The sequence below is a fragment of the Heptranchias perlo genome, chromosome 26, assembly GCF_035084215.1.
Source record: "Heptranchias perlo isolate sHepPer1 chromosome 26, sHepPer1.hap1, whole genome shotgun sequence".
Taxonomy (NCBI): domain Eukaryota; kingdom Metazoa; phylum Chordata; class Chondrichthyes; order Hexanchiformes; family Hexanchidae; genus Heptranchias; species Heptranchias perlo.
Window position 1 is genome coordinate 40,550,671 of NC_090350.1, and position 19,419 is coordinate 40,570,089.

Consider the following 19,419-nt stretch of genomic DNA (forward strand, 5'->3'; position numbering starts at 1 on the left):
ATTGGGGAAGAATGAGAGCCTTACTTCACTGACATCTCTATGGAAGTCATACATGAGTCAAGTGATGGTGCGTTTTAGCAAGATTGGCATCATTGCGCTATTCCTTCATAAAAAATAAAGGTTTGTCAAATAGTTCTTCAAGGAGACTCTGCCCTTTAATAAAACGATGGAGCGTGCCCTACCTCTCCTCTTTGTCTGTGGAGTTCTTTCTGGGAGCAGGTGAAAGAGTGGCTGGTGACATAGAGCTCGAGGAGTCTCTCCTGCAAAGTAATGCTTTGTGTTAATGTTTAATGTTTTTAATGCATTTAACCAGAACGGCAACGAGGAGATTAACTATCTCACCAGCGGCCCCAGGATCCCAATTGTACCTGGATGAGTAACTCATCTGTAGTACGGGTAAGGGTCAAAAGTCATTATCCCACCTGTGACGTTCCTGTTTCCCATCCATGGAGTTCTTCCTTGACGTGGGGGAGGCCGTCGGTGAGGACTTGGAGCTGAACGAATCTCGCCTAGATATCAAAATCAGAATCAAAACTATTGGTGGGATGGAGGGAAAGAAAGAAAACAGACTTTCATTCATAGAGAACCTTTTATGACCTCAGGATATCCCAAAGTGCTTTACACCCAATGAAGTACATTTGTAATGTAGGAAATGTGGCAGCTAATTTGCACACAGCAAGGTTCCACAAACAGCAATGAAATAAATGACCAGATAATCTGTTCATAGTTTTTTTTTATTCGTTCATGGGATGTGGGCGTCGCTGACGAGACCAGCATTTATTGCCCATCCCTAATTGCCCTCGAGAAGGTGGTGGTGAGCCGCCGCCTAGTATCATAGTAGGTACAGCACAGGAGGAGGCCAATCGGCCAGCTCTTTGAAAGAGCTATCCAGTTAGTCCCATTCCCCTGCTCTTTCCCCATAGCCCTGTAAATGTTTTCCCTTCATGTATTAGTGGTGTTGGTTGAGGGGTAAATATCGGCCAGGGCACCGGGGAGAACTCCCCTACACTTCTTTAAAATAATGCCGCGGGATCTTTCTTGGCCATGAGAGAGCAGACGGGGCCTCGGTTTAACGTCTCATCCAAAAGACAGCACCTCCAACAGTGCAGCACTCCCTCAGTACTGGCACCCAGAGTGTCAGCCGAGATTATGGGCTCAAGTCTCTGGAATAAGATTCGAACCCACGACTTTCTGACTCAAAGACGAGAGTGCTACCCACTGAGCCACAGCTGACACTTGCTAAGTACACAGTGCTGGAAAGAGCTTATTTGTTTTCAGTGCTCCAACCTACGCATCTGGGGAAAACTTTTACTTTAGAACATACTCAAGGCATTGCTGCATTAATCAGATCATTATAGTACAGGATGGTGACCTGGTTCCTTACCTCTCCACATGTTTCTCTTTTGAATGTTTGCGAGGTGCTAGTGACACTGGTGATACTGCTGGTGACTTATCTTTCTTCTCACCCTCTTTCTCAGCTGGTTTCTCAGTCTTCTGATCAACTGGAATTTCAGAGACTGAAAGAGAAAAAGCATTTTCAATATGTTCGGTTCCTTCCTGGTGCTCACAGTGAACCCACAGTAATTAGTAGGACCAGTTACATTAGTAAGTAATATTAAGACAGACGAATGGCATTCCCTACAATGAGTTGATGTTGATAAAGTTGTTCTTTTTACGTACAGGATGTTATCAGAATTGGGGCAGAGAGACTTCAGAAACTCATTCAAGAGTCACCTAGTGGACAGAGCCTGCAACTACATTGTGACAGTTGACACTGCAAAATGTTGACAGAAAAATGCGACCAATCATCATGGCAACAGGAAGTAAAACTTCTGGAGAGGGGGTGCACAATTACTGAAAGTTATAATTTTTGGAATAATCTGTTTAGGGAGGGGTGTGGCATTAGGGACATTCAAAAAGCAGCTGGATACACGGGAACAGGAGTGGGCCATTCAATTAGATTATGGCTGATCTGTATCTTAACTCCATCTACCTGCCTTGGTTCATAACCCTTAATACCCTTACCCAACAAAAATCTATCAATCTCAATTTTGAAATTTTCAATTGACCCCCAGCCTCAACAGCATTTTTGGGGAGAGAGTTCCAGATTTCCACTCCCCTTTGTGTGAAGAAGTGCTTCCTGACATCACCCCTGAACAGCCTAGCTCTAATTTTGAGGTTATGTCCCCTTGTTCTGGAACCCCGGCCCCCTCACTCCACAAAGGAAATAGTTTCTCTCTATCTACCCTATCAACTCCTCAACTTGATCACCCCTTAATTTTCTATACTCAAGGGAATACACCTGAATCACCAGATGGGATCTGGGTTTATTGTTTCATCAAACAATTCAGCATTCCCTCAGTATTGCACTGCAGTGTCAGTGAGCGCTGCATTATCCTCTTATGAAGAGGAATCAAAATCTTCTGCTCTTGCCGGTATCTGAATATCTCCCACTTTTTCTCCACTTATGAAAGTTTCAGATTACCTCAATGTAATTTTAACTAAGTCATTACATGTACGTCAGTGCATCGTGTCTTTATGTACAGCTTACTGCGTCCTTACATTTGCATTAGTGCATTGTATTTTCATGTACACTAGTGTATTGTGTCATTAAAGATTCAGCCATGCAACAGCACGTCACTTACGACCAGTTTATACGACAACCAAAAAACAACACTCTACACATTTACTGACCTCCATGGGTGGCTGATTGCTCAAACGAAGTCGCAGCCTGCGGCAGCTCACATCAAAGGCATAGCTGTATACTTTTAGCTCAAGCACGCAGTGCCTCCAGCACCGCAAGGGAAACAGTACATCTTGAAATGATTAGGTTAGATGAAGTAAGGTGGGAGGAAGCTCGTGTGGAGCATAAACACCGGCATGGACCAATTGGGCTGATGGCCTGTTTCTGTGCTGTAAATTCCATGTAAGATGGTACTGCTGGAAATATCAGCACCACCTCAAGCAGATTACATGGTCATCACGGAAGTGAGGGTTGCCATTGGTAGCAATGACAATAATATAAGCACAGCATCAAAGAGGGAGCTGTCCAATATTGGAGACTAATGGATTTACTGTGGGACTTGACGCACAGAAGTTAAGGCGGCTTTGGGTTGAAATCAGCTTTGAGATCTTAGTAAAAAGCCCGTTATTGTGTTTGAGTGGAATTTCTCTATCCGCTAATTCAACAAAGGCGCTAACACCTCAAAGATATATGGGTCAATACCTGTGTTAAAATGGCAGACAAAGAAATTTCTTACAAACATGATAACATGCCCATTACTAGTTTTTTCTGTTTTTGTTCTTGGGGTGTGGGCAACATTGGCAAGGCCACATTTACTGCCAGTCCCGAGTTACCCTGAGGTGGTAGTGGTGTTGGGGGTGCCTCGTTGAACCACTGCAGTCCTTGTGACGATGGTGCACGCACTCCCGAGAAGGTGCGAGGGAAGGAACAGAACTGTAGGAAGCCAGGAAACGCTCACCGGCTAACCACAGCACAGCAACATACAAAAACAATGGGCAGGAAGAGACCACCTGGTCCATCAATCCTGCCCCACGCTGTCATAATGCCTGAAGCATCGCGATTAGACAACCCCCTACCCAACACCAGCCATAAAATCTCCTGGGAGAGGCAAAAAAACACAAACAGATAAAAACCCATGGCCAAGCAGGGTGGGAAAAAAAAAGGAAAATTACTCTCCGAACCCCACCCCCGCTCTGAAGCAATCGAAAACTAATCCAGGTGATCACACTGACAATGCTTATAGTGCCCAGTATTTCACCTCCCTTTTGTAAGACGTGGGGGTGAAACTGGCCGGGGACACAGAACAGGTGGAAACACTTTAGCCACCCATTATACCACACGCCCCCTATTGACTTCAATAGAATTGAACGGGTCTGATATCGGGCGGGGAGTGTAACGGGCAGCTGATGCCGTACAGCCACTTTTGTGACCCCCGCCACGACCTCTGCCCCAGCCAGGAACTGGTCCAGCTCTCTTTTGAAGCTTTACGCACGGAGTCAGCACTCACCACACATGCAGCAACTTGATATAAAAAGGTCCACTATCCTCTGAGGAAAGAAGAACCGTCGAACATCTAACCTAGCCCTACCCTTACATAACTTATACGCATGACCTCTGGTCTTCAGCAATCTATTAAATTGAAATAATCTAGCAATAGGAACATTAAAAGCAGTCCTTTAACTATTTTATATACCTCTATCAAATCACCCTTAAGACAATGCATCTTTAAAGTGGATAGACCCAGCTTTTTAAATCTCTCAAGACTAACTAAAGTTTTCTGAGTTTTATTATGGCACTATTCGCAGAAGAGTGGGGGAGTTCTCCCGGTGTCCTGGCCAATATTTATCCCTCAACCACCACTAAAAACAGATTATTTGGTCATTTTCACATTTCTGTTTCTGGGATCTTGCTGTGCGCAAATTGGCTGCCGCGTTTCCTACATTACAACAGTTGGCTACACCACAAAAGTACTTAAAGCGCTTTGGGATGTCCTGAGGTTGTGAAAGGCGCTATATAAATGCAAGTTCTTTCTTTCTTTAAACTGGGAATCATTCTTGTGGCCCTGCTCTGAACCTTTCCCATAGCCTCTACATAACCCACCAAAACTGGACGCAGTATTCTAAATGTGGTCTAACCAAGGACGACATTCCGGATTTGTCGGTGGCCTCGGTATGTCTGGATTTCCTCCGGGGGAAAAGAATTATTCCTGCAGCTCAAAACTGTGCCATGCTGATACGATGCTTTGTAAGGAAAGAGCTGAGGCTTGTTCTTGTAAACAAAATATATCTACAACAGTTACATTACATAGAATTTACAGCCCAGAAACAGGCCATTTGGTCCAACTCTATGCCGGTGTTTACGCTCCACACGAGCCTCCTCCCTCCCAACTTCATCTCACCCTATCAGCATATCCTTCTATTCCTTTCTTCCTCATGTACTTTCCCCTTAAATGCATCTATGTTATTCGCCTCAACTACTCCTTGTGGTAGCGAGTTCCACATTCTAACCACTCTCTGGGTTTAAAAAAAAGTTTCTCCTGAATTCCTCATTGGATTAAATATCTCATATTTATAACGTCTAGTTTTGGATTCCTCACAAGTGGAAACATCTTCTCTACGTCTACCCTATCGAACACCTTCACAATTTTGAAGACCTCCATCAGGTCTTCAGCCTTCACTTTTCTAGGGAAAAGAGCCCCCAGCCTGTTCCGCCTTTCCTGATAGGTTATAACCTCTCAGTTCTGGTATCATCCTCAGTTCCTGCACTGAACACGGATTCACCTTACCGAGAAGCTTCTTCCAGGTTTTGATGAGGATTTTAGACAGTGCGACGACTTCCTCAGCTGCGCTGTGCTTACGGATTGAGTTTACGGACATCCCGATTCTTGTATTCTGGTCAAAGAAAAAGACGGAGGTCCAACTCAATTCAGAAAACTCAAAACGCTCCTGGTCTGATACGTGGATATTTCACTGGTGCTGTGGTAAGTGGCAGAGCGTTTGCAACAAGTCAGATTAAAATAAAAGATCTTACCAAGTTCAACACACCGATTGGATAAGGTCTTGTTCACTGGGGAAGTGAGAACAGTACCACAATATTTACACATGCAAAGTAGGGGTTACCAACTCTGGTTGGACCTATTCCTGGAGTTTTCATCACATGACCTCCCGTCTCCAACTGCCCCGCCCATTAAAACAGCCTTTCCCCGTCATCTCCAATATTTTTATAACCAATAAATGAAAGCGTTCAAAGAAATTGAAAGAGACAATTTTTTTTTTTAACTCCCCTATGATTTCTCTCCTGGGTGTTGATCACAGCAGTGTCCACAGAGATTAATCTTCAATTCCTGAAGACTCCAGAGCAGTCCTGGAGGGTTGGCAACCCTAATACAAGGGTATTTTAAAGACAAGGTTCTTGAGATTTGGATAACACCCTGAGGGCAGTATTTATTGCCGATCCCTGGGTACCCTAAGGGCAATAAGTTGCATGCAAGTCAGATTGGGTAGGGATGGCAGCTTCCTGTCTCTGAAGGACATTAATGAACCAGTTGGGTTTTTACAACAAAGGTCAGCTGTCATGGTTATTAAATCTGGTGCTTGCCCATAAATAAATAGATTTTTTGGGGTGATTCAGTTTCACAACTAGCCAATGGTGGGATTGGAACTCATGACCTCTGGATTGCTGGTCCAGTACCTCAACCATTAGGCTATGGTACCCATCACATTGTGGGTTTTTTCAAATAGAGACTACAGCCCTTTTAATCCAGAGAGTTCAACAGATACTATTTCTAGTTAGTGCAAACACCATCGTGACAGCGCCAATTATAAAAGATCCAATTTGGTTCATTTCAAGTCAGCTTCAGACAGATAAAGTCACTTTCACATTTGACCTGGCAATAAGCATTGGGCAGCTGCCATCGTAGCCCCATCTCTGGTGCACACTCTCCATTGGGACTGCAGGATCACAGAATGACTCCAGTCATCTCTAGTGCTTCTATTTTTACAGGAATTCCCATTTTCCGTAGATGCCCATCGAAAGAAAAAATATGGACAAGGCATTCCCGAAACTGCCTGTCCTACAGGATTTTCAGGGTCCATTGGAATAACTGGGTCCTACTCACTCTTCCTCCTCCCTGGAGCCTTGCAGTGTTGTAATCAAGGCTCATCACACCATATCCTTCTCTAAATTCATTCTTTCCCTTAAGGAGCTTAAGACTGTAGAACTCTTCACTTCTCAATCTTCCCCACAGACTGTGAAAACTCAAGTTTGGCGAGACCTAGTCCCTACTTGCTGGCTGATCTCATCATCTCTTCAATTCCTTTCGGACCCAAGGACCCATTCCTTTAAAAGTGGAAGACACCCTAATCAATCCACTCTCAACACCCCCCTCCCCCCACGTGTTTGTCCCAGGTCCCTTACTGGTGTCCCCTGCAGGCGAGGACAGGATTGGGCTCGGCTGTAATGCCTTTTATGGTCTCGGATATGAAGAACAACCAGTTGGGGAGGAGCCCTGGTGTTAGTGCAATAGCACCCCAACAAGATATCAAACCCTTCAGGAATTGGGAGGTGGGGGGGGGGGGGGGGGGGGGTGAGGCAGCGTTACCCCCCCAACGTTGACTAGTTTGCAGACTCTCACATTCCAGGCCCACACATGAAGAACGGGCATGGAGGCGAGTTGCTGGAGAGCAGCCATCACCCACCCCCGGAACCATGCCCAGCATACATTGGCATCTTCAGGAGAGGAGGGAAGAAAACGGAGACCAAGACAAACAGCTCAAATGAAGAGACACAGCAAGATTATTTTGAACCCACGCTGAGCTGGTGGAACGTCAGAAGCCAGATCAGAGCAGGAGGACATCACAGAAGAGTTCAAAGGGCATTCTTCAGGGTGCACAACTTCCATATCACTGGTACACATTCCTTCATTGATGCTGTGGGTGCAGATCTCATGACAAGAGACCCTTTTCAGACAGGCTGCAGAAGGAACCCTTTCATCCACGGCTTTGGGCTTTGCTGGGCCAAGTCTGTAAATCTTTTGGCTTCCAGCAAACTGTTCACCATACCAATCTCTGCCAATTCATTTCCGCCCTTGTATCGACCCTTCATGCTTTTCAGCCGAGTGTTATTTTGGAGCAGGGTAGGGGGAGGGGGAAGAGGGAGATTTGAGGATGCCTTCATTAAGTCTTAAAGAATGGAAAATCATTCCACTCTTTGTATCCTCGGGTTTACGAAAGGTATTACAGGTTAAAGGTTCCTCTACACTGTCCCAACGACAGCCATTAACCTCAGCCTCAAGAGCAACCCCTGCTGCCCAAATTGGGGAATCTTTCCATTTCCCACAACAGTTATGTGTGTGAGAGAATGTGTTGAATTGGGGACAATTTTTTTTTTTGTGGATTAATGCCCAAACTCATTTCACTTTAGGAATAAAAACGTTTATCCCATCCGTTTCTGGCAGAATTGAAACCTCTACAGCTTCTGAAGTGAGAACTGTAAACAATTTTACAACACCAAGTTATAGTCCAACGATTTTATTTTTAATCCCACAAGCTTTCGGGGGCTTTCCCCTTCCTCAGGCGGTGTGGAAGGGGAAAGCCCACATTTTCCACACCGCCTGAGGAAGGGGAAAGCCCCCGAAAGCTTGTGAAATTTAAAATAAATTTGTTGGACTATAACTTGGTGTTGTAAAATTGTTTACAATTGTTAACCCCAGTCCATCACCGGCATCTCCACATCAGAAGTGAGAACTGTTAGCAATATGTAGTGGGATCTGGTCCAGGAGCCCAATTTAACTGTTTCCATTTTTATACATTTCATGTTTTTGAACATTATTGTATATTCTACTTTCATGCTTCCTTCCCTACTCTCACCCTATCTCCCAGAAGATGAGCAGGAGATCTGATCATGGATTTCGGTCAATGTTTCTCCGTGACAGGGATGGAGAGGTGTACAATCGGGGGCAATGGCATGACTTGTTCTCGTTTGCTCTCTGTGGGGGAAGTTCCTTCAGTCCAATTCGCTCTGAGGGACTCAGCCTGATCCTGTCTTCACCTGAAGCCCACACATGTATATTTCCCAGCAAGGGTCAGAATCAGAAGCAAAGCCCCTGGTTCACCATCCCCTCTGAAGCCCAGGGCGATAACACTAACACAGCACCCTCCTACTGCCATCCCAGAAACTGCACCTGGAAACTTCCTGGTGCCCACGTGGTTTCAGTTCCACACTGAACAGGGTCTTCAGTCGTTGAGCTGTGAGGATTGCATGAGGATCAGCTTCCTCAATTTAGAGAGCACCTTCAACAACTTGCATTTATATAGCTCCTTTAAAAGTAGTAAAAACGTCCCAAGGCTCTTCACAGGAGCGATTATCAAACAAAATTTGACACCAAGCCTCATAAGGCGATATTAGGACAGGTGACTGGTCACGGAGGTAGGTTTTAAGGAGAGTCTTAAAAGGAGAGGGGTAGAGAGGCAGAGAGGTTTAGGGAGGGAATTCCAGAGCCTACAGCCTAGGCAGCTGAAGGCATGGCCGCCAATGGTGAAGTGAATAAAATCGGGGATACGCAAGAGGCAAAAATTGGAGGAACGCAGAGATCTCGGAGGGTTGTAGGACTGGAGGAGGTTACAGAGATAGGGAGGGGCGAGGCCATGGAGGGATTTGATTTAAAAAAAAAGGATGTGAATTTTAAAAATCCAGGCATTGCCGGACCGGGAGCCACTGTAGGTCAGCGAGCACAAGGGTGATGGGAGAACGGGATTTGGTGCAAGTTGGGATACAGACAACAGAGTTTTGGATGAGCTCAAGTTTATGGAGGGTGGAAGATGGGAGGCCAGCCAGAACAGCATTGGAATAATCGAGTCTAGAAGTAACAAAGGCATGGGAGAGGGCTTCAGCAGATGAGCTGAGGCGGGGCGGAGACGGGCAATGTTACAGAGGTGGAAGTAGGCGGTCTTGGTGATGGAGCAGATATGTGGTCGGAAGCTCATCTCGGGGTCAAATAGGACGCCAAGGTTGCGAACGGTCTGGTTCAACCTCAGACAGTGGCCAGGGAGAGGGATGGAGTTGGTGGCTAGGGAATGGAGTTTATAGCAGGGACCGAAGACAACGGCTTCGTTCTTGCCAATATTTAGTTGGAGGAAATTTTTGCTCATCCAGTCGGACAAGCAGACCAACAAATGAGAGACAGTGGAGTCGTCGAGGGAGGTAGCGGTGAGGAAGAGCTGGGTGTCAACAGTGTACATGTGGAACCAGACGTCATGTTTTCTGATGATGTTGCCGAGGGATAGCATATAGATCAGAAATAGGAAGCAGGGGTGGAGACGGGCGATGTTACGGAGCTGTCCAAAGGCACTTTACTAAGGAATAAAGGGAATGGACACCTGCAGTTTCAATGGAGTAAAAATTACCTGCAGCAACTTCAGGGTCATCTTCATTCCTCGGAGTTCCTGGAGCAGATCCAGAGCTCCATCCTATTCAGATGAAAAAGAAATCAGAACTTTCTTTCATTACAAAATTCAGAAAGACATTGTTCCTTCGTTCATGAGCTGGCAATGTTGTGGATCTAAAATGTGCTGGAACGCATGGTGCAAGCACACACAATGGAGGTAGCACACTGACCTCTGAACGTTCATCTCTCGTCCTTCCTAAGCAGCTCTACATCCACCGTCTTACAAGCCTTCCTCCTCACTGCTTTCCCACCATAGGGCGACAAGTTCCGATTTTAATATCATAGAATCATACAGCACAGAAGGAGGCCATTCGGCCCATCGTGCCTGTGCTGGCTCTTTGAAAGAGCTGTCCAATTAGTCCCATTCTCCCTTCTCTTTCCCCGTAGCCCTGCAAATGTTTACTTTTCAAATATTTATCCAATTCCCTTTTGAAAGTTGTTGAATCTGCTTCCACCGCCCTTTCTGACAGTACATTCCAGATCATAGCAACTCGCTGCATATATTTAAAAAAAAATCCACCCTCTGGTTCTTTTGCCAATTATTTTAAATCTGTGCCCTCTGGTTACCGACCCTGTTTACTCTGTTTCCACAGGCAGGAGGGAGAAACTATCAAAACCCCTCCTAATCTCCTACTTTAACAAGACCTGAAAACTGTGGGTCTTCTGGTCTCACACAGACTTTTCTTCCTCCTACAATCTACAGGCTGTTAAAATCCAATCCTGTTAGCTAATCACCACCTCATGATTTACTATTGGTCTTATCTTCTCTTTTCAACCTTGGTACTATCTCGCACTTTGAGCCCTTCACCTGGGTTTCTCAATTTAAAAATAACTACTCCGAATACGAAAAATAAAATGTCTGCCCAATAAATTTGCTTGTTCCCCCCCATTAAACCTCAGAGCCACTATAAAGAGGGGGTTGAACCTACTTTAAGACAGGGCAACAGCTGGTGGGGTCAGGGGATGAGTCAGTCCCATCAAGGCAATCAATGGGATAGACATTAGGGCACGCCCAGTTCTCGGCCCGGTGGGGAGATTGAGTGTTCGATCCCTGTGCCTGAATGGTGAGGCCCAAGGAGCCCCCGATATTGAGCGTCGGGCCTCATTTGAATGGAGCCGGCGAAACAGGACTGAAGATCGGGCTACTGTCGGTGGCAGAGTGAGCGATCGGTGGGAGGGGGTCGTGTCGATCAGTGGTCTGGGTTCTTTAAATGTGGGATTGGGAGGAGCAAGGCTCCACGTTGAGATAAATATTGGGAGGGGGGGCCTTCTGCCGGTTAGCACCATGTTGTGCTGGGTGAGTTCAGCGCGGGGCTTTCAAGAATTGGTACTAGTTCAGTACCATAAGGAAAGGTACGTGTACATAGGAACAGGAGGAGGCCATTCAGCCCCTCGAGCTTATTCTACCATTCAATTAGATCAGGGCCGATCTGTGTCTTAACTCCATTTACCCACCTCGGTTCCATAACCCTTAATACCCTCGCCTAACAAAAATCTATCGATCTCAGTTTTGAAATTTTCAATTGATCCCCAGTCGCATTTTTTTTAATGGGGGAGGGCATCCACTATCCTTTGAGAGGGAAAGGGGAGAAAAAGGAGATGAGGGGGGTAAAGGAGAAGGGGAGGGGGTTGGAAAGAGAATGACATTCAATCTAATAATATCCCTGCTGGGTCACAAGGAGGCGTTCGTGCATTCGACAGACTGGAAAGGAAACTCACTTTCGTTTACATTTTTAAAAAAAAAATCCAAGCTCCTTTTCTCGCGTTTTGAGTCACTCGACAGGCTGCAAAGGGACTGATCCCATTACCGAGTAACCTCGGAGACTGGCCAAACACCTGCTCAACACATCGACTCCGCGTAGAGAAGAAAAGTTGTGTTTACACTTTTTCCCCAGACTCCAAACTCTCCACCGAGTTTGCAAAGTTTGCCCCTGGGCACCTAAAAAGTGACTTTGAGGTTTAACAAAGTGCAATCTGTTTAACTACAAAGAGAAGCAGCTGGAGCGACTCACCCGCCCCTGGAAACGAGCAATTTCATGTCAATTTCACACCGCCGCCTCCCTCTTATCTCAACCAACTCACCATATTCTTCCTCGATACCATTTTATCCAGCTTTTTTGCAATCCTGATGAGGTTTTCCTCTCTCCCCATGGCGTCCGCTCCTGCATAAATCCGCAAATGCAAAAAAAATTAAATGTGCAAAAACAAAACAAAAAAAAAGTTTCTCCCGAGTTAAATGGCGAACTCTCAGACAGAAAGAGGCGTGTCCCATCACTGAGCGCAGTGAAAGGTCCCCTTGCGTGAAAAAACAGATGGTGTCAAACTTCAACATAACTGACTGTGCCCAGAATAACCCGTCCAGAGCAAGGATTTAAAGAGATAGGTAATCCCTTGGTGTTGAGCTAAAAACGTGCTTTTTTTTCCAAGTCCTGATAAGGTGATGGGAGGAAAAAAAACACTTTCAGGAATGTAAAACTCAAATAAAAGAGTTGGCAAATTTAATTCGGAAGGAATTTGTGTACCCGGAAATAAGTGACACCCCCTGAAGAAAATGTTATTTTTTTTTAAAACTTGACAACAATAACAAATTGCATTTATATAGCGCCTTTAACCAGGGTCCTAAGGTCCTAGCTGAAGAGCAAAGGTCTAATAGTGCAGGACAACACCAAGGCTGAAAGAAATGAGGTTGAGGTAAATCATGGCTAATTAACACCAAGTTTGTATTTTAAAAAAAACAAATTGCATTTGTATAGCGCCTTTCACAATCTCAGGACATCCCAAAATGCTTTACAGCCAATTAAGTGTTTTTGAAGTGCAGTCACTGTTGTAATGTAGGAAACGCAGCAGCCAATTTGCACACAGTAAGGTCCCACAAACAGCAGTGTGATAATGACCAGATCATCTGTGTTTTAGTTATGTTAGTTCAGGGATAAATATCGGCCAGGACACCGGGGAGAACTCTCCTGCTCTTCGAATAGTGCCATGCGATCTTTTACTTATATGCGAGAGGGCAGATGGGACCTCAGAAAGCACAGCACTCCCTCAGTATTGCACAGGGAGTGTCAGCCTAGATTTTGTGCTTTAGTCTCTGGGGTGGGGCTTAGACCCACAACTTCTGACTCAGAGGTGAGAATGTTACCACATGAACCATGGCTGACAAGCATCTGAAAGGAGGGAATAAAAAGATTCTCACATTTCAGGTTGCAGCAAGGGTTAACTCATTTCACAGGCCTGAAGTCCCATTAATTTTAAAGAGATTTAAAACTTGGATCCAAATACCCATTAATATTGGAAAATTCCAGAACACCCATATCTAAATATTCTTAAAAATGTTGCATAGTGTGCACGCTTCCTGTTGTCATGATTTTTCATCATGCTTTTGCTTCAATATTTACCACTGTAAGTTGCTATGTCAACATTTCCCATTCAACGTTACTATGTCAGCCATCACGGGTGTAGTTGTAGGCTCTGGCCACTGGGTGGCAGTGTGGGCAGAGTTTCCAACTGCGTCAGCACCTTACATGTTAAAAAAAAACAACCGGCCCCAAGCATTGCCACAAGCAGCTTATTGAGTAGGAAATATTACATTGGGTTTGTGTCTAGGGTTTAATATAGGTTATAGGGTATTTAGTTCCCTTTGAATTGTCCTATGTGCCAATCCAATAGAGTTCTGGTCTCCACTTAACAAAAGGAATTAGAGGCAATGGAAAGGGTGCAAAGATTCACAAGGATGCTACCAGAACGGAGAGGATATACCCATAGGAAAGGCTCTGAGGCTCTTTTCTCTAGAAAAGAGAAGGCTGAGGGGTGACCTGATAGAGGTCTTTAAAATAATGATAAAGGTTTGATAAGGTAGACGTAGAGAAAATATTTCCACTTGTGGGGGAGACCAAAATTAGACATCATAAATATAAAAGAGTCACTAATAAATCCAATAGGGAATTCAGGAGAAATTTCTTTACCCAGAGAGTGGTGAGAATGGGGAACTCGCTACCACAAGGAGTAGTTGAGGCGAACAACAGATGCATTTGAGGGGAAGCTGGATAAACACATGAGGGAGAAAGGAATATGTTGATAAGGTGAGATGAAGAAGGCTCGCATGGAGCATAAACTCCGGCATAGATCAGTTGGGCCAAAGGGCCTGTTTCTGTGCTGCAGTTGCAATGTAACTCAATGTAATTAAGCTCCTATTCTGTCAACATCAGGGTTAAAGTACAATCTTGATTAACTATTGTGATACTTCAAGATACCAAGGTTTGCATAAGGTGATTAGCTTTGCTAACAGGTACTTTTATTTTACTGGACTTTACTGTGTGCAAATTGGGGGGAGGTATTTAAGAAAATCTCCCATTACAATCAGAGCATCTTACTCCCAGGATCTTGCTTGTGAACAGTCAGTTCCCACCTTCAACAGTCTAAACACAGGATTAGCCTCGTCCGCGGTCTTGCACCAGGATTTGGAGCCGACAGTACCTCTAGCTTAGAGGGCCGGCTGGCGTCGGGAAACATTTTAAAATAGTTAACATAAGCCACACATTGGTTCGTGCTCTGCTATTCAAGATGACCACCCATGTGGTCCTGTCAATTTCACATCCAGTCCCTCCTATTTCACTCGTACTGTATGCTTATAGTTTAGTTACCACTTAGTGCATTTGAAACCAATCCAGTTGCTTTAGGGTCAGTCAAGGATAGCCTTAATAACCTAGACGGAGTGTTATCAGTTGCTTTCAAGTACCAATGAGAACTCAACCAGTTCCCCTCCCTCCCCTGAGTCTTCTCCCCTCCTAGAAGATACAGAGAACTGTCCCAGCATAAGTCTAAGTGCCAGACGGCCATTCTTTATCAATGAGCCTTAAGTGAGAGTCTACAGGCTATTCGACTGTGGGTGGACATATCGTATTCATATCCAACGTCTGCACACTTGCATTTTTCAGCGGGTGATCAGTGGAATAAGACAGGAACGCTGGCCAATTATCGCCTCCCTTGCCCAGGGCATTGAGGCAAATTGATGTCCTGGTTTATGGGGCTCAGGCTCTCAAACTCACAACTAAACGATAAAACAGGTGAATGCCATTCTGCGCACACATTAACAAGTAGCGATGGGACGCAGTACATCATGAGTCTAATAGCTCAAATGCATGTTAACGCAATTTGCTCCCCAAATACCAAAGGCCTCCGGATCGGAGAGATAACAAATCAGTAGCTTTGCTTATAATAGGAATATAGGAACTGCCTTGATAAAAAAAAAGACCAAGTCCATCGAGTTCACCTTCTACCATCCCGGTATAGTCACATAATACAACGATAATGGAGTTGTTGACTAATCATAGCAATCAATCTCCAATTAGTCTACAACAGATCCAGACATAACACGAGGGAAACCCCAGTGGTGGAGAGCTTTGGGAAACCATAGGTCCAAAGTCACCTGTTCCTCCCGAGCCTGTTACACTCACTGCATGTCATGTCTCAAATTACTCATATACTGGATGCCAAAGTATTATATTCTGAAAAGGTATCTACTTTGCATTTGAATGAATCGACACAGCTTTCACTGTCTCCCTGGGGAGCCTGTTCCATAGATTAACAACGTGCTCACTGAAATATTGTTTCCGCTGATTAATTATGAAATTACCCCCCCTCCCCACTTCAAGCGCAGGCCATGTCCTCTGCTTCTACTGTTCAACTTTTGCTATCAGATTTTTTTCTGATAATCACTCCTGTGAAGCGCCTTGGGACGATTTACCATGTTAAAGGTGCTATATAAATGTAATGTTGTTCTCGACAAGGTGAAACAGCTTGTCATGGTCTACGTTACCTAATTCCTTAAAAATAACACCTCACCTCTCAACTTCTTTCCGAGTGAGAACATGCCCAATTTCCATAATTGCTCCTCATAATCCAATCTCTCCAACCCATCCACCATTCTGGTTGCTCTCTTTTGTATCCTCTCAATAGCTGCAATATCCTTTTTGTACTGTGGCGACCAGTATTGTACACAGTATCCTAAGTACTTCCTAGCCCAATAAGTCAAGAACACACTTAGTACTGGCACACACAGTTACATGGTGCAGTCTGTATCCCGTTCGCATTACTAACAAACCAAAAATTGAAAGCATCACATGACTGCCCTTCATCTGAACCCACAGTTAATCACACTGGCAGTGACTGAATGCCAACACACACACACACACACACACACACACAGCGCTAAACCAAGTCATGGATAAGGATTCCTACAAACTGTGGTTAAGAGAAGCCATTTCACAAATCTTTGGACCTTAGCCCATTGAATCATTCATTCAGGAATCAAGCTAAATAGAAACACACACACACAAAGGACAAAACAGACTTCGCACAAAAACCATTAAACTGCTGCCAACTGAAAGGCAGATGTTCAGATTGTCCACATTTAACACGCAGAGGATGAAAAAGTTTGATCAGGAATTGAGAGTGTGAGATGAGGAACTCCAGTTCAATAAGAGTGAAGACGTATTTTGTACATTGGAACAGGTGAATACTTTCGCCTCTAGTTTGTTCTTATTTCTGCCTTTGTTGGGGTTCAGTTCCACAGGCGCAGGGCACTGGGCATGGCCTTGCCCAAATGGCCATTCATGTGACCCTAGACAGCAAGCATCAATTGCCTATTCGACTGTGGACAGCATCACAGCCACGCCTGTGCTGCCCTTATCTGACATCTAGACATATGTTCTTATGAACTGGAAAATGCATAAGAACATAAGAAATAGGAGCAGGAGTAGGCCAATCGGCCCCTCGAGCCTGCTCCGCCATTCAATAAGATCATGGCTGATCTGATCCTAACCTCAAATCTAAATTAGTGTCCAATTTCCTGCCCGCTCCCCGTAACCCCTAATTCCCTTTACTTCTAGGAAACTGTCTATTTCTGTTTTAAATTTATTTAATGATGATGTAGCTTCCACAGCTTCCTGGGGCAGCAAATTCCACAGACCTACTACCCTCTGAGTGAAGAAGTTTCTCCTCATCTCAGTTTTGAAAGAGCAGCCCCTTATTCTAAGATTATGCCCCCTAGTTCTAGTTTCATCCATCCTTGGGAACATCCTTACCGCATCCACCCGATCAAGACCCTTCACAATCTTATATGTTTCAATAAGATCGCGCCTCATTCTTCTGAACTCCAATGAGTAGAGTCCCAATCTACTCAACCTCTCCTCATATGTCCGCCCCCTCATCCCTGGGATTAACCGAGTGAACCTTCTTTGTACTGTCTCGAGAGCAAGTATGTCTTTTCTTAAGTATGGAGACCAAAACTGTATGCAGTATTCCAGGTGCGGTCTCACCAATACCTTATATAACTGCGGCAATACCTCCCTGTTTTTATATTCTATCCCCCGAGCAATAAAAGCCAACAGTCCGTTGGCCTTCTTGATCACCTGCTGCACCTGCATACCAACTTTTTGATCTTCTTGCACTAGGACCCCCAGATCCCTTTGTACTGCAGTACTTTCCAGTTTCACGCCATTAAGATAATAACTTGCTCTCTGATTTTCCCTGCCAAAGTGCATAACCTCGCATTTTCCAATATTGTATTGCATCTGCCAAATCTCCGCCCACTCACCCAGCCTGTCTATATCCTCCTGTAGGTTTTTTATGTCCTCCTCACTCTCCACTTTCCCTCCCATCTTTGTATCATCTGCAAACTTTGATATGTTACACTCGGTCCCCTCCTCCAAATCGTTAATATAGATTATAAAGAGTTGGGGACCCAGCACCGACCCCTGTGGAACACCACTGGCGACTGGTTGCCAGTCCGAGAATGAACCATTTATCCCAACTCTCTGCTTCCTGTTAGATAACCAATCCTCCACCCATGCCAGAATATTACCCCCAATCCAGTGATTCTTTATCTTGAGCAATAATCTTTTATGTGGCACCTTGTCGAATGCCTTCTGGAAGTCTAAATACACTACGTCCACTGGTTCCCCTTTATCCACCCTGTACGTTATGTCCTCAAAGAACTCAAGCAAATTTGTCAGACATGACTTCCCCTTCGTAAAGCCATGCTGACTTTGTCCTATTAAATTATGTTTATCCAAATATTCTGCTACTGTCTCCTTAATAATAGACTCCAAAATTTTACCCACCACAGATGTTAGGCTAACTGGTCTATAATTTCCAGACTTCTGCCTACTACCCTTTTTAAATAAGGGTGTTACATTAGCAGTTTTCCAATCTGCCGGGACCTTTGCTGAGTCCAGAGAATTTTGGAAAATTATTACCAAAGCATCCACAATCCCTACTGCCATTTCCCTCAAGACCCTCGGATGTAAGCCATCGGGTCCAGGGGATTTATCCACCTTGAGTCCCATTAATTTACTGAGTACCAATTCCTTAGTGATTTTAATCGTATTTAGCTCCTCCCCCACTAGAGCCCCCTGTTTGTCCAGTGTTGGGATGTTCGTAAAGACTGAAACAAAATATTTGTTCAGCATTTTTGCCATCTCCATGTTTCCCACCATTAATTTCCCAGTCTCATCCTCTAAGGGACCTACGTTTGCCTTAGCCACCCTTTTTCTTTTTATATAACTGTAGAAACTCTTGCTATCTGTTTTTATATTTTTTGCTAATTTATTTTCATAATCTATCTTCCCTTTCTTAATCAATCCTTTAGTTACTTTTTGCTGTCTTTTGAAGACTTCCCAATCTTCTATCCTCCCACTAAGTTTGGCTACCTTATATGTCCTTGTTTTTAGTCGGATACTGTCCTTAATTTCTTTACTTAGCCACGGATGGCTGTCATTTCTTTTACACCCTTTTATCTTCAGTGGAATATATATTTTTTTGAAAGTTGTAAAATAACTCCTTGAATGAACACCACTGCTCATGTACCGTCTTACCCTTTAATCTATTTTCCCAGTCCACTTTAATCAATTCCGCTCTCATACCATCATAGTCTCCTTTATTCAAGCTCAGTACGCTTGTTTGAGAACCAACCTTCTCACCCTCTAATTAGATATGGAATGTAACCATGTTATGGTCACTCATTCCAAGGGGATCCTTAACTAGGACATTATTAATTAATCCTGGCTCATTACACAGGACCAGGTCCAAGGTTGCTTGCCCCCTTGTAGGATCAGTTACATACTGCTCAAGAAATCCATCCCTAATACACTCAATAAACTCTTCCTCAAGGCTGCCCTGCCCAATTTGATTTGTCCAGTTAAGATGATAGTTAAAATCCCCCATAATTATAGCTGTTCCCTTATTACATGCCCCGACTATTTCCTGATTAATACTTCTTCCAGCAGAGTTGCAACTATTAGGAGGCCTATATACTACGCCCACTAGTGTTTTTTTCCCCTTATTATTCCCTATCTCTATTCAAACTGTTTCATTATCCTGATCCTTTGTCCCAATATCATTTCTCTGTATTACAGTGATTCCTTCCTTTATTAACATAGCCACCCCACCTCCC

General features: G+C 44.4%; 1 protein-coding gene across 1 annotated transcript in view; it reads right to left on the bottom strand.

The window, feature by feature from the left end:
- Window positions 1–12,254, bottom strand: part of tcea3 (transcription elongation factor A (SII), 3) — a 28,055-nt gene extending 15,801 nt beyond the window's left edge. Inside the window, exons 1-6 of the mRNA XM_068006875.1 lie at window positions 12,051–12,254; window positions 9,928–9,990; window positions 5,310–5,415; window positions 1,385–1,517; window positions 423–509; window positions 183–260 (exon numbers count right to left, since the gene is read on the bottom strand). Of these exons, the coding sequence (XP_067862976.1) occupies window positions 183–260; window positions 423–509; window positions 1,385–1,517; window positions 5,310–5,415; window positions 9,928–9,990; window positions 12,051–12,119 (536 nt within the window). The 5' untranslated portion in view covers window positions 12,120–12,254. The remainder of the gene's footprint in view (window positions 1–182; window positions 261–422; window positions 510–1,384; window positions 1,518–5,309; window positions 5,416–9,927; window positions 9,991–12,050) is intronic.
- Between the last annotated feature and the right edge of the window lie 7,165 nt (window positions 12,255–19,419).